This window comes from Gracilinanus agilis, chromosome 1 (genome assembly GCF_016433145.1).
Source record: "Gracilinanus agilis isolate LMUSP501 chromosome 1, AgileGrace, whole genome shotgun sequence".
Classification (NCBI taxonomy): domain Eukaryota; kingdom Metazoa; phylum Chordata; class Mammalia; order Didelphimorphia; family Didelphidae; genus Gracilinanus; species Gracilinanus agilis.
This window is the reverse complement of record NC_058130.1, coordinates 90,920,048-90,936,105: the sequence shown is the minus strand read 5'-3', so window position 1 is coordinate 90,936,105 and position 16,058 is coordinate 90,920,048. Positions and strand designations below refer to the sequence as shown.

Below are 16,058 nucleotides of genomic sequence, written 5' to 3'. Positions count from 1 at the left end.
GTTCACAACTCCACCAGCAATGCATCAATGTCCCAATTTTGCCACATCCCCTCCAACATTCATTAGTCTCCCCTTCTTTCATTTTAGCCAATCTGCTAGGTGTGAGGTGATACCTCAGAGTTGTTTTGATTTGCATTTCTCTAATTATTAGAGATTTGGAACACTTTCTCATGTGCTTATTGATACTTTTGATTTCTTTACCTGAAAATTGCCTATTCATGTCTCTTGCCCATTTATCAATTGGGGAATGGCTTGATTTTTTATACAATTGCTTTAACTCCTTATATATTTGAGTAATTAGACCCCTGTCAGAGTTTTTCGTTATAAAGATTTTTTCCCAATTTGTTGTTTCCCTTCTGATTTTGACTATATTGTTTTTGTTTGTACAAAAACTTTTTAGTTTAATATAATCAAAACCATTTAATTTACATTTTGTGATTTTCTCTAACTCTTGCTTGGTTTTAAAGTCTTTCCTTTCCCAGAGATCTGACAAGTATACTATTCTGTGTTCACTTAACATGTTTATAGTTTCCCTCTTTATATTCAAGTCGTTCACCCATTCTGAATTTATCTTGGTGTAGGGTGTGAGATGTTGATCTAGACCTAATCTCTCCCATATTGTTTTCCAAATTTCCCAGCAGTTTTTGTCAAATAGTGGATTCATGTCCCAAAAGTTGGGCTCTTTGGGTTTATCATACACTGTCTTGCTGATGTCATTTATCCCCAGTCTATTCCATTGATCCTCCTCTCTATCTCTTAGCCAGTACCATATTGTTTTGATGACTGCTGCTTTATAGTATAGTTTAATATCTGGTACTGCCAGGCCCCCTTCCTTCACATTTTTTTCCATTATTTCCCTTGATATTCTTGATCTTTTGTTATTCCAAATGAAATTTGTTATAGTTTTTTCTAATTCAGTAAAGAAGTTTTTTGGTAGCTTGATAGGTATGGCACTAAATAGGTAAATTAATTTGGGTAGAATTGTCATTTTTATTATGTTAGCTCGTCCTACCCATGAGCAATCAATGGCTTTCCAATTGTTTAGATCCAGTTTTATTTGTTTGGAAAGTGTTTTATAGTTGTTTTCATATAATTGCTGTGTTTGTTTTGGTAGGTATATTCCTAGGTATTTTATATTGTCTAGGGTGATTTTGAATGGTGTTTCTCTTTCTACTTCTTGCTGCTCTAGTGTGTTAGAAATGTATAGAAATGCTGATGATTTATGTGCATTTATTTTGTATCCTGCCACTTTGCTAAAGTTGTTGATTATTTCTACAAGCTTCTTAGTTGATTCTCTAGGATTTTTTAAGTAGACCATCATATCATCTGCAAAGAGTGATAGCTTAGTCTCCTCCTTGCCCACTTTGATACCTTCAATTTCTTTTTCTTCTCTAATTGCAACTGCTAGTGTTTCTAGTACAATGTTAAATAATAGAGGTGACAATGGGCATCCTTGTTTTATTCCTGATCTTATTGGGAAGGCTTCTAATTTATCCCCATTGCATATGATGTTTGTTGATGGTTTTAGGTATATACTGTTTATTATTTTTAGGAAAGGTCCTTCTATTCCTATACTTTCCAGTGTTTTCAATAGGAATGGATGCTGTATTTTGTCAAAGGCTTTTTCAGCATCTATTGAGATAATCATGTGATTTTTGTTTGTTAGACTGTTGATATGGTCAATTATGTGGATGGTTTTCCTAATGTTGAACCAACCTTGCATTCCTGGTATAAATCCCACTTGATCGTGGTGAATGATTTTCTTAATTACTTGCTTTAGTCTTTTTGCTAGTATTCCATTTAAGATTTTTGCATCTATGTTCATTAGGGAGATTTCTTTCTCTATTTTTTATCTGCCTGGCTTTGGAATCAGTACCATATTTGTGTCATAAAAGGAACTTGGTAAAACTCCTTCTTTGCTTATTTTATCAAATAATTTGTATAGTATTGGGATTAGTTGTTCTTTGAATATTTGATAGAATTCACTTGTGAATCCATCTGGCCCTGGGGGTTTTTTCTTAGGGGATTTCTTGATGGCTTGTCAATTCCTTCAGAAGTTTAGTGTGAGAATACAGGAGAACTAGTGCCCTAACCCTAGGGCCAAAACAGGCCTAGTCCTAGCCTATACTACTAATACTGAAGGACAGAGGGGAAAAAACCCCAAAACAAACTGGCATTATAGTGGTTACAAAGGGATAACTTTGCTGAGTTCAGCCAAACTAAGGGAGCCCTATTATGGCCCAGGAGAGTGAGGGCAGCACTTTTTATGATTGAATTTGGAGAACTGAGGTGTGTTAGCCCTTTTAGAGCACTAAGAATAGTCCCAATAGGGCTTTAAAAGTGGAGAACTGGGATGGCCCTGGTAGGACCCTGAAGCTAGGAGGATCGCCTTGGTAGAGCCCTAAAGATGGAGGACTAGGATAGCCTTGATAGGTCACTAAAAGTGGAGAACTGGGAGAGCCCTATTCCAGCACTAAGGTATAACATTTTATAACACCTTGTTGAAATAGCCCCCATTATAATGATAGGATTGGGTGGACTGGGAAGCCCAGTTATGATCCTGGGACTGGAGGGGGACCTGAGATAGCTTAGTTTGGCCCTCAGTTTAGAGGACTAAAATATATCCATTATAATTCTGGGGTCAGGGGCCTGGCAAAATCCTAATGGAACACACTAGAGTTAGCATCCTGGGACAGGCCTTTTCAAATGGCAGGGCTGAAGAAATGGAGTATCTGTGAGAATGCTGAAAAAGGCAGGGCTTCCCCGGGTGTGATGAATGAGGTGTGACAGAGCAAGACTGAAGGAGAGTTTTTCAAGGTCAGGAGCAGAGCAGAGAAGTTGTGCTGAGGAGAGACTTTCTTTTCAGGCCTGGAGCCAAATGCATGCCTGAAACAAAATGTGGCAGGGATGGCAAGAGCTAGGATAGCAAGAGGGAGAGAAGAGAGAAGGGAGGGCAAGGTCGGGGAGGGCCGGGGGGAAGAGGAGAAGGAGAGGAAAGGCATCAGAGAGAAGCAGCCAAAGTGGTGGCACTTCCCAGGGCAGAGAAGCCATCTCTCCCCAGCTTGGGGACCTTTGGCCTTTGGAGGTAAAACTGTTCCACAAGGTCCAGGAGAAGGAACCATGAGCACCTCAAAGGAAAGATTCTCTGCTTTTTGTTTGACCTTCAACCTGGGTACTGGCACTGATGGGCCCCTACTTTGTGGCTGTGGCAAGACTATCAAATATTAGAGTGAATGGGAAGAAATCCTGAAGTGCTCAGAACAGCCAGAGGTATGACAGTATAGTGGACAGAATGCTGGACTTGGAGTCAGGATTCACATCTTACCCCAGATATGCACTGACTCTGTGGACCTGGGCAAATCACTTAACTTCTGAGCCTCCGTATCCTCATCTAGGAAATAAGAGAGTTGGATTTGATGACCCCTGAGGTCCCTCTTGGCTCTCCGTCTGTGATCTTTTTTTGACAGTTGGCTACTCTCTTCTGGATCATGTGACCTGTCATAGTGCTAAATCTATAATCCAGTGCTGTCCAGTTTAGTTGGCCAGATATGGTAGTAGAAGAGGCAAGCAAGGAAAAAATGAACTGAGCAGGATGAGGGCCAAACCTCAGGCCTGAACTTTGGCATGAATTAAGACACGGAAGCCATTCGTATCCAGGGTGCTGGGAGCCGGTCTGCAGAGAAGCGCCCCAAACACTGGGCGTGGGGCAAGATGGCCCCGGCTTCTCTTTGTGTCAGGCTGGGGGACCGATGGGACGGGTGGGAGATCTGACCGAAGCCTCCTTTTGGAGGGACGCAGCCTCTCTGTACCGCTGCTCCGCCAGGCTAATCCACCCGCTTTCCTTCTGTCTGCAGAGCCGTGCCCCTCTATCTTACTGCAGGGGCACATGGCCGACCTGCTGCGGAGTGACCGGGAAATGGCACCCAGCTTCCTCAACAGTGTCCTCAATCAGCTCAACTGGGCCTTCTCTGAGTTCATTGGCATGATCCAGGAGGTGAGCCAGCACAGGAGGAGCACGGGATTTGGGGTCAGAGGGCCTGAGGTCAGGTCCTGGCCGTGCCCATAGGCTGTGTGACCTTGGACATGGCACTTTCCCCTCCTCTGGGTCTCAGTTTCTCCAGGTGTAAAATGAGAAGGTTGGACTAGATGTTTAAGGTCTGTCCAGCTATAAGTCCAGGGAACCTGTTCAGATCCTCACACTCTCACACAACCTGGGGGAGACCCAGCTACAGGGGCAGGCCAAGAAGGAGCTCTTAGGAGATATCATCGGGGAAGGGGGAGAGGAAGAGGACAAGAGATCTTAGAGCTGGGGGAGGTCTAAATGCCCCTGCACCAGGGGAGCTGGCACTGCTGATCCTGCCCTTGGCTGGGGGTGGGGGTGGGAATTCAGATTCAACAAGCAGCCGAGCGCCTGGAAAGGAACTTTGTGGACAGTCGTCAGCTGAAGGTGTGCGCCACCTGCTTTGACCTGTCAGTGAGCCTGCTCCGGGTGCTGGAGATGACGGTCACCCTGGCCCCCGAGATCTTCCTGGACTGGAACCGGCCTTCCTCTGAACTGCTGCTCCGGAGGCTGGCCCAGGTTGGCGAGGGGGGCGGGTAGGGAGGGCCAGCTGTCTCTGTTCCCACCAGGGCAGGGGGTTCCCTCATCATTCTCACCCAGCCTCCTTGGGACCTCCAGGACAGTAGCTGTAGCAAGGTTTGGCACAGACTGTTAGGAACTGCCATTCTGCTTTACCAAGGCCTGGTTGAGGCTGGAGCAGCTCTTGACTCTGCACTTGGGAGCAGTGCAAAGTGAACTGAGCATAATAGCAGCACTCACATTTCTAAACTCTGTGAGGTAGGTAGTGCAATCACTGGGGCTCCCAGAGATTAAGTGGCAGTCTCAGGGCTGCTCAGTCAATGGCAGACTGCATTCAAACCCAGTTCTTCATACTTCAAGACCAGTTGTCTTTCCCCTGCTGCCCATTGCCATCCCTCCTCTTGGTGGACTTGGACATCTCCAAACCAACAGAGAATGTGTAGTATGGACATGGAGCCCCACAGTTCACTGGCCTCTCCAAGTCAAACCCGGGGGAATAATGTAGCCATGGAGCAGTATATTATTAGATCCAGTCTGGGCTGTATGCCGAGGCAGCTTCCTGGGATAGAACTCCTTGGGGAGCCACTCTAAAGGAATTTTGTCCTTTGGTCCTAGGAATCTGGCTGATTCTAAGCCTTGGCTCAAGCCTATAAGCAGTCTGGTTTTCTTGCCTTCCTCAGCTCAGAGATCTGTCAGGCTAATTACCCCTGAATCTTTACCTACATAAGATTAGTTTTCAAATGGAAATGACCAGTGACCTTAGAAATCAATCAATCAATCAATCAATCACCAAGTATTAATTATGTACCTACTATATGCCAGGAACTGTTCTAGACCTCTGAAATACTAATACAACAAATGAAGCAATCAACTCTTACAAAGTTGCATTCTAATGGAGGAGACAGATAGCTGTGTGTGTATATGCACGTATATCTGTTTGTATGTGTATATTCTCTGGGTTTGTGATTAACACATTCCACATAAATATAATGGGAATAAATACTAAGGCATTAACTCCAAGGTAATTAGAGCTCATCAGATACAGTCACCTCATTTCACAAGTATAGATACTGAAACTTAGAAAGGGATAATGACTTGTCTGAGGGTGGCCCCATATATAGTCAGTAGCAGATCTAGGACTCAAGGCAGGCCCCTGCCTCTAAACCCAGGGCTCTTTCTAATATCCTTCCTGCCTCCCTATGGATTAGAAGCAGATTTTAGGTATTTTTGTTGTGAAGGAAAAGGGTTGGAAGATCCTAGATTCTGAGTGGCTCCCCTGATTTAAGCCACTCATTTTGTAGATGAGGAAACCATAGAGGGAATAAACTTTAGAAGTAGATTTTGAACCAGGGTCTTCAGACTCCAGAGCCAGTGCTTTTAACCACTGTACATGTTACCTCACTGAGCTGTGTATATTTTGGCTTCTGATTTTACCTTCTTTCCCTCCTCCCCCAAATGTGGCTTTAGGAAATAGGTGGCAAAGGAATGTAGAGCAGTGTTTTCTTGAGCCTCCATAGCCTCAGCTAAGTACAGGGAGTGGGCTTGCTCTAAGATACAAAGCCTGCCCACATTATATACATACTTTTGTGAACATTAAATTTCCTTCCATTCTCCTCCAGTCTCCATGATGGCTGCTGACTTTGCTTATCCCCAGATTTCACTTAATCATTTCTTTAGGATGTCCCACAAGGATGTTTATTTTGATCTGTGTAGTCTTATATATGCCTTCAATTTGATAAGGCTGGACACTGTCGCCTGAGTTCACTAGTTCAGCTTTGGTCTGTCTGGTTCTTCTTTTCCCACAGTCATCTTCTCTCTTTGTCTTCCCACCCTCCCCACCTCCATTTTTGTTCTCTCCCTCTTTAGCATTCCTTTCCTGGTGCCTACAAATGTGCCCCTCTCTCCCACTTTGTTGTTCTGTCTCTTCTTCCTTTCATTGCCAAACTTCTATAAAAAGCTTTCTGTGCTCATTGCTTTTACTTTTTCTTTCGCCCCTTTTCAAAACTTTGGAATCTGACTTCTGACCTAACTGAAACTGCTCTCTCCAAAGTTGTCAGTGCTCTCTTAGTTGTCAGATCTGATGTTTTTTTTTCTCAATCCTCAACCTTCTTGACTTCTCTGAAACTTGCTGCTATCAGCCGCCCTCTTTTCCCAGAACCTTTCACTTCTCTGAATGTTCACTGCTCTTTTCTCATTCTCCTCCTATTTGTCTGACAGCAACTTTTAAGTCCACCCCACACACCCCCAGTAGTGGGGATACCCTTAGGCTCTCTTTTCTTTTTGCTCTATACCATCTCATCCACTTCTGGAAGTTCAGTTATCATCTCTGTACAGATGATTCTTAGATCTGTGCTTAGTATAGTGCCTGACCATAGTTGGCATTTAACAAATGCTTCTTGACTATCTATCCAACCCTAGTCTCTTTCCCAAGTTCCAGAATATTGCTGTCTAGTAGAATTTTTGAATTGGATATCCTATAGCAATCTCAAACATGGTATGTCCAAAGCAGAACTCATTATCTTTCCTTGAAAACTCACTCTTCCATTTTTCTACTCAGGGTACCGCCATCTTTCCAGCCACTTAGTTTCCCAACCTTAGGGCCATCTTTGCTTCTCCACTCTCACTTCCTCCACATATCCAGTTGGTTGCTCTATCTTGTCATATCTTCCTCTACAACATCTCTCATGATCATATTTGATCTCTTCATCCTCATAGTCACACACTAGTTCAGGCTCAACTGAACTATTTCAATAGTTTCCTAATTGGTCCTCCTATTTCAAGTCTCTCCCTGCTTCCAACCATCTTCAACACACAGTGATCATTACTTTCCTAAAGCCCAGCTCTGACCCCATGACTTCCCTACTCAATAAATCCCAGTAGTTCTTTATTACCTCTAGGAATTAATACAAGCTCATGTATTGGGCCCTTATAGCCCATCATAGCCTTTCCAAGTGTATTACCCATTGCTTCCCTTCATGTACTCCATGGCCCAGGTCAGTTGATCTTTCTGTTCATCATACACAGCATCTCCCACCTTTATGCCTTTGCATTAGCATCCCTCCATGCCTGGAATACACCACCTTCTCCTCTCCATTTCCCAAGATCTTTTATTTCCTTCAACACAGCTCGAGTATCACTTTGTACATGAAGTCTTTCCTCATCCTCCCAGTTGCCAGTGCCCTACCCCCCATCATTTTCTTTTTTAGATCATATCTATTTAGCACATACAACACATATGCTCATGCTGACTCTAGTAGAATGTAAACTTCTTGAGGCCAGGGACTTCTAATTTTTGTCTATCCTCAGTGCCTAGCCCAATGCATAGCCATAAGTGCTCAATAAATACTTGTTGATTGTTTGGTTTCTTGTTGCTGCCTTGGCCCCTTGGTGGTCATTTGAGGCTTGCTTCTTCTCTTTGGTATCCATGTTCTTTGTTCTTGCAATCTCTTGAATAACCATTTCTTCTTCTTAGGTTCCTTCATCATTCAGATGTCATGGTGACCCGATTTCTCTTTGGGGAAAGTCCTCTGCCCCAACAACTTTGTCAGCCACAGAGCAGGACAACCTAAGGCTAATCACATCATTCAATAGATTAAGTCACTTTTAATTGCAAACTCTCTTTGCATCCTTTAGTCCCTATGACAGTGTACAGATATACTTACATTAGGGAGGCAGGTAATCCAAAAGATGACTCAGACCAGGCAGGATGGTGTCCAGAGTTGCTCAACTATTCTAGCTAAAGGGCTCCAGGTCTGTCTTGTCCCCATTCTTTTTTTTTTCCTTTTTTTCTTTTTTAAAGCCTTATCTTCTGACTTAGGTTCAATACTGAGTATCAATTCCAGGGCAGAAGAACAGTTAGGGCTAGGCAATTGGGGTTAAGTGACTTGCCCAGGGTCACATAGGTCCTCCCATCTCCAGGCCTGGCTCTCTATCCCCTGAGCTTCCTAGCTCCCCTCCCCTAATTCTTTAGGCCAATAGCCACTTTGTCCTCTGGCATTAAGCTCCTATCCTGACCTATAACAGAATGGTAACCCTCCCCTGTATACTGCCACTTTCTTTTCCTGATGTGTTTTTAGGGTGACCCACTGCGCATTCTGAACTGAGTTCATCTATCTGCTTAATAGCCCCTGTATCATTTCTAGGCAAACAGGAAGCCTCCTGATTGCTGGTAGGCTTTTGATTTTCCACTCCTAGGTCCCTATTTATTTACTATGCCAAGGCCCAGTCTTAGAGTGGAAAGAGCCCTAGACTCAGAGCCAGAAGGTCTGGGTTTGAATGCTTTTCAGCACTTAGTAGTTGTGCAATCATTGACAAGTCCTGGAGCCTATTGAGTCTCAACTTCTTCACCTGTAAAACAGATAACAGTACTTGTGGTACCTACCTTAGGGGCTTGTTAAGAACAAAGGACTTTGTACACCTTAAAGTACTGTAGAAGTGAGTTGTTATCATAATTACCTAAGAAAATAGTCCCAAACAAAGGGGAAGGAGGAAAATGCCTCATAAAAGATAGGAAAACATGCCAGAAGTTCACAAATACAAGTATAGATGACCCAAGTGGGAAAAAGAGTATTTTTTTCTGTATTGTCTGTATTGTAGGGGATAGGGATCATGGAGTGGTCAAATCAGGGAGCCTCATTTGCTTGGTGGGAGCAGAAAAAGGACAACTCCCTAGGGTAGAGGGCCATGCTGCTCTAGCTCACAACCTCTAAGGCTTCCCCTCTAACTCACCACCTTTCTTCCCATCAGCTACTGAACCAGGTCCTGAACCGTGTGACAGCAGAGAGAAACTTGTTTGACCGAGTAGTTAATCTCCGGCTACCTGGTGAGTCTCCCTCTAAACTGTTCTTAAATCTGAAATAAAACCTCAAATCCCATCTCAGAGACATTTGCCTAGGCATCTCATCTCAGCCCAGCTCCCATTCAGAGCTCTACTTTCTAGCTCTCCCAGATTGTGGGGGGCTGGTGGAACACAAAGTTCTTCTACATCTTTCACTCTATCCTGAGCACCTGGGGTTGGTGCTATCCATTTTACTCCAAATATGTCTTCCCCATACAGGCCCTCAGGGGATTATTGAAGAGATACCTGGGGAATTAGGGATTAGAGTGTCTGCTATTAAAGAAAAGGGACTCCCTCTCAGGATTCAGGAATACTTCTGAGGCCACCTAAATCAACATTTGGGCTAACTGGGGCTTTTTTTCTGAAGCAAAAAAGGCAAAAAGGGAAGCTGAGATGAGACCTAACTGAGATCTCTCATCCCTAGGCTTGGAAAGCGTAGACCACTATCCAATTCTTGTTGCTGTGACTGGCATTCTAGTCCGTCTCCTAGTGGACAGTGATATAGAGGGGTGAGTATATTGTGTGATTTACTTCTCATCCTATTGAGCAGAGGCTTTTGTGACTGCTTAACTTGCAAGAAAAGCTTTGTACCTGTGTTTCCATGCCCACCCCCAGGCTCTCTGGCTGCCCAAGTTTCTAATATTTTGGGTCCAGTAATTTGTATTTGGACAACTCAAAGTCACCACAGAAAGGGTATCTCTGGCTGGACCTGGGGATGGAGCTGGGTAATAGGTGTCGTTGTATAAAGTGAAGCTCTTTTGGAAGCTCATGGCCTGGGGATTACTTATGGAAATTCTTGACATCATGACAAGGCTCTTTCCAAATTTCAGATTAGATGTTGTGGATAAGAGATCCTTAATGTTGGGGAACTCTTATTCTGGGGAGGGAGATTAGACTCTACATCCAGAGAAATAACCTAAGGCTTCAACAGAAATTTATTAAGGATCTACTATGTGTAATTCCCTGTACTAAACACTGAGGAATATGCAGATAGATACAAGAAAGGTTGGGCTCTTAAGAACTTTGCATTCTAATGGGGGAAATACTTTCTCTTCCATGCATTTGTACCCCATATGAAGCTTATCTTTGCCCTTCTGTAAATCCTCTACATGCTGAGGACTTTCCTGTCAATCACAAATCATAGAATTTGAAAGTTGGAGGGGACTTTCTCAGCTGTGTAGTATAGCCAATACACAAAAAAGGATTCAATATATACTTGACAAATGGTCATGCTTGAAGACATCAATGGAGAGAAAACCCACCAGCTCTTAAGAGAACCCATTTCACTTTTGTTTAGTTCTGTTAGGAAGTTTCTCTTGGCATCAAGGCTAACTTCATGTCTTTACAACTTCTACCATTTGTTCCTGATTTTGCCTTTTGGAGGCAAAGATCTTTTGATGTTGGGTAGACAACCAGTGACTTATTCATTGGTAATTTTTTTTTTTTTGCTCATTTTTGCTGCATGGCCAACCTACCTCCTTTTCTAATCATAACATTTCTTTGATAACATCTAACCCAATTCTTCATTGACAATATTTTGCAGCATGTTCACATCTGTGATGTGCTTCTTCTTTGTCTTTTGTGTGACCTGCAGTTTTAATTCTTTGGAGACTGGTATTCCATGATTTGTAACCATTCAGCATTTCCAGAACTATGTTAATATTTTAAAAATTGACTTTTGTTTCTGAGAGAAGTTTTGAGTCCTTAAAAGCATCATATAATTTGCCAAAGCCAATCCTGCCCACTCTTCTTTTCCTGTTAAATTTTGGACTTATCATATTGTTTATTAACTATATCTGTTCATAATATATGTACTTATGGATAAGTTCAATGAGCTATCTCTATATCTAGACTCAGAGACCTCTAAAGTCCCTTCCAGATCTAAATCTATTTTTTGAACTGCATGTCATAGACTAGACAATATTTTTCATCCACTTGATTTTTCTTGTGTGAAGAGTTAGACTAACTCTTGAGGTATAAAGATCTCACTTTGAAGGCTTTACAGGTGGTGGAAGTTGAGTTATCCAGATAATACCTAATTAATAGAATGGGGAGGCAAGTGTTAAGTAGCCCGGGTTACTAAATAAATACTAACTGCTAAATCCAGTGGTCTTTTTTTAATTTTTAATTTTCATCTTTATCATCTCTATATGTTTTGACATAATTAACTTTTGGACACTAATTCTCCTAGATCAGTGGTTCCCAAACTTTTTTGGCCTACCGCTCCCTTTCCAGAAAAAATATTACTTAGCCCCCCCCGGAAATTAATTTTTAAAAAATTTTAATAGCAATTAATAGCAAAGATTAATGCACCCGTGGCCATCACTGCCTCTCTGGATCGATGCAGCACCCACCAGGGGGCGGTAGCACCCACTTTGGGAATCACCGTCCTAGATATTTTCTTTTCCCTTTCCATAACACTGTTCTCCCCCGTTTCTGCTTCTTTCTAACTATTCCTTTTTTAGTTTCCCTTGATTGTTCATCACCTAGCTTCTTCCCCCTGAGTAAGGTGTCTTCCTATATCTGGGCCTTCTTCTCATTCTTCATTTTCTCCTTTAGTGATCTCATTTGCTCCCAGGAGTCCAATTATCATTTTTATGCAGACAATCCCCAATTTCCTATATCCTCCCCTAATCTCCTGAACTCTAGTTTCGAATCATCACTTACCTGCTGGACATCTCTATCTATATGTTCCATCAGCATCTCAAACTTAAAATGTCCAAAATGGAATTCATATTTTTCCCCTTCTCTAAACTTCCTTATTTCTGTCAAGAGTAATTCTTATTTGTCTGAAGAACAATATTCTTATAGGGACCCATTCTTGTCTTTTCCCTTTCCCTTACCTCTCTCATTCAAACAATTGCCAAATCTTGGTTTTTACCTCCATAATATGTCTTTCTTAGTCACTGTTACCACCCTAGTTCAGGTCCTCATCACCTTTCATGAGGACTATTGAAACAGCATCCTAATTGGCCTTCCTACTTCTGGTTTCTCCTCTTCCAACCAATCCTCTACTCAGTTGCTAAAATAATCTTCCTTAAGCATAAAATTGATTCTGCCACTCCCTTGCTCAAAAACCTTCAGGAGTTTTCTGTTGCTCCTAGGAGAAAATCTTTTTCTTGGCCTGACATTTAAATGACCTTCTACAATTTGGCTCCAAACTATCTTTTGGCCTTATCTCACATTACTCTCCTTCACAATGTTCTACCCAGACTCCGAGGTATTTCTCAGACTCAACTTTCCATCTCTCACCTCCATGCATCTGCATAAGCTCTGTGCTCCATGTCTAGAATGTGCTTTTCATCTCTGCCTCTAAGAATCCTTATTTTCAAGAATCAAGATCAAATGTTGCTTTCTCCACAAAGCCATCCATGACTTTCCCAATTATTAATGTTTTCTCCTTCCTCAAATTACCTTGTATTTTTATGTCTATTTGTTATATTCCCTCCAATAGAACATTTTTGAATTTGTATCCCCGTTGACTAGGTACTGTGCCATGCTAAGAATATAGGATCAAAAGTACAAATGTAAAGACAAAATAGACCGCAGAGGCTATATAATCTAACCCCATCCATTTATAGATTTGGAAACTGAGGCTTATAGAGGTTAAGTGTCTTGCCCAAATTCACATAGATATTAAGAGGCAGAGGCAAGATTTGAACCCAATTCTTCCACAGTCCCTATTGGTAGGTGCTTAACAAAAATTGAATTTACCTGAAGAATATGTGAGTGGGGTAATATAAGGCAAGGGTGGGAAAGTAGAGTCTGATTTTGGAGGCCCTTGAATGCCAGGATCATACACAATGGAGTGCCACTGGAGAAAGTTTTCTTTTTTAAATTAAAAGAGTACATGATCAGAATGGCACATTAGAAAACTTGCTAAGGACAGGCTGAAGAAAAGATTGCATGGCAGTAAGAAACTAGTTAGAGGATGGTTGTAATTCAGGCAAAGGCGATAAAGGTTTTTGAACTAGAGTGGTGATGGAGTGAAAAGAAGCAGAGCAGATAATGAGGGATTTTGGGCAGTAGAGACAATTGACAAGACAAGGCAAGGGACGAGGAGAGGAAGAGTTAAAAATTATTCTGAGCCTAAGTGACAGTGATAAAAATGGGACCATTCCCAGAAAAAGGGAAGTTGGGAGAGGAGCAGATTTTGGGAAGAAGGGGTTTACAGAGTGTGTGAAAATGTGTCTAGCTGCTCAAGGGCATTGAGATAGCTATTTGTCTACCTGCTAATAACAATAATAAAAGTCTGTTGTCTTCCTGGGACATATATCTAAAATGTAACAAAACCTCATAAGTCTCATCAAAACACGTAACTGCTGCCCACTTTTGGTGATTCATGTGGGCGCAAATGATACTGCCAGAAGGAACCCACAAAGTATTGCCAAAGATTTTGAATTCTTGAGTAAGAAACTAAATACATAGGGGCACACATTGTGTTTTCCTCACTGTTGCCTTTGGAAAGACATAAAATATAAAAGAAAAAAATTGGTTTGGCGAAGAATTATCTGGCTAAGAGGGTGACTGTGGATGGATCACGGCTTAAAACATAGGGAGGAGGGCTTCCGGGTTAAGATGGCGGCAGAGTAAGAAGCAGCTCTAAACCTCTCCTGACCGAAACACACAAAACTCCTCAAGGGGACATAAAAACAAGTCCAGACGAACGGAGGAACCCCACAACAGGACACAGCGTGGAAGGTACGTGGAATCGAGACATTTCCAAGCTAAAAAGGGCTTTCACTCAAGCGCAAGCTGAGCAACCGCCCCACCCCCACCCCCTCCACACTCTCCTATAGCTCTGAACCCAGCTAAAAAGAAATAGAGCAAGTTTGGGGCACCCATCGAGTCATCAGCAGCTCTGGGACCTGTTCCTGAGAGCAGCAAGACTTAGGACCCCATTAAGTCAAGAACTCACGCGAAATCTGAGCGCGCGCGCGGGAGCGGACGCTGGGAGCGGAGCGCCGGCTGAGCAGAGGCAGGCGTGGGTGGAGGTAAACACAACCAGGAACTAAAGCCTAAGTGGGGAACCAGTGCAGACGGGGTATACGACTGTGGAAGTAACGCCCTGAGACTTGTAAAGAAACCTCCTGCAGAGGTTCAAGCAAGGGAATCCACCAGGGGGCTTGACCTTGGAAAAAAAGAGATCTCAGTCCTCAGGAGCCAATAGATCTCAGACAGACACTGAGAGCGAGGATAAACCTGAGAAGCTGCTGGGCTAATGATGGCTAACCAGTTACAGGAAATTCAGAAGAGAAAGAATAATAACAAAAAAAAGAAGTCTTTAACACTCGACAGCTTCTACACAGAGAAAATCCAGACAACCGAGCAAACAGAGGAGGAGAACAAACAACCATCCAGACCCTCCCCAAATAAGGAAAACTCCTCACAACCTATGGAAGAGTTCAAATCTGAGATTTTGAGGAAAATGGAAGAGATCTGGCAAGAAAATAACAGCTTAAAAGGTAGAATCTTGCAACTGGAAAGCGAGGCTCAGAAACCAAATGAACTGATAAGCAAATTGAACACAAGAAATGACCAGATTGAAAAGGAATACCAGAAGATTATGGCCGAAAACAAGAAGATTATGGCCGAAAATCAAAAGATTATGGCCGATTACCAGAAGATTATGGCCGAAAATCAATCCCTAAAGGCTAGAATTGAGCAAGTAGAAACTAATGATCTCTCAAGACAACAAGAACAAATAAAACAAAGCCAAAAGACTGAAAAAATAGAAGGAAACATGAAATATCTCAATGAGAGAGTGACAGACCAAGAAAACCGGTCTAGAAGAGACAATTTGAGAATAATTGGTCTTCCAGAAAAACCAGAAATTAATAAAAACCTGGACTCTATACTAACAGAAATAATTCAGCAAAATTGCCCTGAAGTCCTACAACAAGAGGGCAATATAGACATTGAAAGGATTCATAGAACACCTGCGGCATTCGATCAAGAAAGGAAAACACCAAGAAACATCATTGCAAAATTCAAGAGTTTCCAAGCAAAAGAAAAAATCTTACAAGAAGCCAGAAAGAAACAATTCAAATATCAAGGAGCAACAATCAGGATCACACAGGATCTGGCAGCCTCAACACTAAAAGACCGCAAGGCGTGGAATACAATATTCAGAAAGGCAAGAGAGCTGGGCCTGCAACCACGGATCAACTACCCATCAAAATTGACTATATATTTCCAAGGGAAAGTATGGGCATTCAACAAAATTGAAGAATTCCAGGTATTTGCACAGAAAAGACCGGGGCTAAATGGAAAGTTTGATATCCAACCACAAAAATCGAGAGAAACCTGAAAAGGTAAATAAGATACAGAGGGGAAAGAAAGAAAACTTATAATTTTTAAATTTGCCTTTTTAAGGGCCTCAGTGAGATCTAATTATCTGTATTCCTTTGTAGAGAAATATTATGTATAATTCTCTGTAGTGAATTCTATTCACTATTATAATATTCACTATTATAGTAATCAGAAGAATAATTAATAGGGTGAGGGTGGAACACTAAATAATCTAAGATGGCATGGGGGATGGGAAAAAGGGGGAGAATAGCAGGGGTCACCAAGAGAAACTTGAGCGAATAAGAAAATAGAATATTCTATTACACACAAAGAGGGCATGGGAGAGAGAGG

General features: G+C 42.2%; 1 protein-coding gene across 1 annotated transcript in view; it reads left to right on the top strand.

Moving 5' to 3' along the window:
• The window catches only part of RNF123 (ring finger protein 123), a 112,376-nt gene that overhangs the window by 69,819 nt on the left and 26,499 nt on the right, over positions 1 to 16,058 (top strand). The window contains exons 31-34 of the mRNA XM_044677720.1: positions 3,855 to 3,994; positions 4,391 to 4,579; positions 9,326 to 9,401; positions 9,841 to 9,925. Of these exons, the coding sequence (XP_044533655.1) occupies positions 3,855 to 3,994; positions 4,391 to 4,579; positions 9,326 to 9,401; positions 9,841 to 9,925 (490 nt within the window). The remainder of the gene's footprint in view (positions 1 to 3,854; positions 3,995 to 4,390; positions 4,580 to 9,325; positions 9,402 to 9,840; positions 9,926 to 16,058) is intronic.